The sequence below is a fragment of the Callithrix jacchus genome, chromosome Y (assembly GCF_049354715.1).
Source record: "Callithrix jacchus isolate 240 chromosome Y, calJac240_pri, whole genome shotgun sequence".
NCBI lineage: Eukaryota > Metazoa > Chordata > Mammalia > Primates > Cebidae > Callithrix > Callithrix jacchus.
Window position 1 is genome coordinate 338,768 of NC_133525.1, and position 1,488 is coordinate 340,255.

The following is a 1,488-nucleotide window of genomic DNA, read 5'->3' on the forward strand; positions in this document are numbered from 1 at the left end:
GGGCAGAGGTCTCTGCTCCTCTCAGGCATCTCAATTGCAGTAAGTTTATTGCTTACACAGAGACTGATGGGGACATGGAAGCAGACAGCACAATGTCCTCATAAACTTCAGGCCTTTGCTTTGCATTCTGTTGTTGCTTTTAGTGAGTCAGCTCAAGGCCCTTTGTCTCACTCGACAGCCCTCGAGGTGGGGAAATGCAGACAGGTCCAGCAGCCAAACTGGGGCGAGTCAACTAGCTGCCTCGAGCCCTTGGCGCGAACACTACAAGGGCCCAAAGGGATTAACTACAAATACAGTTTCAAGAAATCCCTTCTATGATGGGTGTACACAGATAACGTGACTAAAGTTCGAAACCCAAGCCTTCTATAAAATGAACCCATGTGTCCTATTCCACTACCAACTCCAAGCAGCAAACCCCCAACACCCAGTTAATGAACACGAACACGCTTACAATCTCGCACGTCCGAGAGAAAACAGGCGATATAGTAAGCTAGCCATCAACTTTGGACAATCGAATGAGTATGTAAGTACCGCAATCAACATTAACTTTCACAGAATTAGATCAGTTAATCACAGCTATTTTCGGGTAAAAGTAGGCGGCTCTTAAAAGAGCCTTTGTGAGTTGGATTTAATTACTGCCCAGAAAGCTTTACGCTCTCTCCCCACGAATGCAGCGAGCGAGCTGAATGTCCTTGGGCATGATAGTCACCCGCTTAGCGTGGATGGCGCACAGGTTGGTGTCCTCAAAGAGCCCCACCAAGTAGGCCTCGCACGCCTCCTGCAGGGCCAGCACCGCGGAGCTTTGAAAGCGCAGGTCAGTCTTGAAGTCCTGAGCAATTTCTCGCACCAGTCGTTGGAAAGGCAACTTTCGGATCAGCAGCTCGGCTGACTTCTGGTAGCGGCGAATCTCGCGCAGGGCCATGGTGCCGGGCCGGTAGCGGTGCGGCTCCTTCACGCCGCCGGCTGGAGCGCTTTTCCGAGCTGCCTTAGTAGCCAGCTGCTTCCGCAGCGCTTTCCCCCCAGTGGACTTACGTGCAGTCTGCTTAGTACGTGCCATTGTGAACTAACTGAAAAAACAAAGCCCTAAATCAGGCTCTTTACTGAAAATAGATTTATGACCATTTTCTGTCAGGCTGTGGCTTGCATATTCTTTTGTTTAATGTATCTTTTAATTTTCTGAGACACATTTTCTGCAACATTTGTGTTAGTTTTTGTTGTATTTTTCAGATACTTTGTTCATGTCATCTAAGTTGCAGAATTCGTCACCATGACGTTTTTTATGATAGTCTCTTATTATCCTTTTCACGTCTGCAGGATCTGTAGTGATAGTTTCACTTCGCTTTCACTTCTGATATTGATACTGACCATTTGTGTTTCCTCTCTTTTTCATGATCAGAGTAGCTTAAGGTTTATTAATTTTGATATTTTAAAACAACCAGCTTCTTTGCTTTGTTAGTTTTCTCTATTATTTTGTCTGTCTTCAATTTG

General features: G+C 46.0%; 1 protein-coding gene across 1 annotated transcript; it reads right to left on the reverse strand.

The window, feature by feature from the left end:
- Positions 1-602: 602 nt before the first annotated feature.
- Positions 603-1,083, reverse strand: LOC144581268 (histone H3.1-like). The gene has a single exon (XM_078364396.1). It carries the CDS (start codon positions 1,055-1,057, stop codon positions 650-652), a length of 408 nt encoding a protein of 135 aa, XP_078220522.1. The 5' UTR covers positions 1,058-1,083; the 3' UTR covers positions 603-649.
- Positions 1,084-1,488: the final 405 nt, after the last annotated feature.

Coding starts and splice junctions, on each gene's coding strand:
- LOC144581268 (XM_078364396.1), bottom strand. CDS start 1,057: ATGGCACGTACTAAGCAGACTGCACGTAAGTCCACTGGGGGGAAAGCG.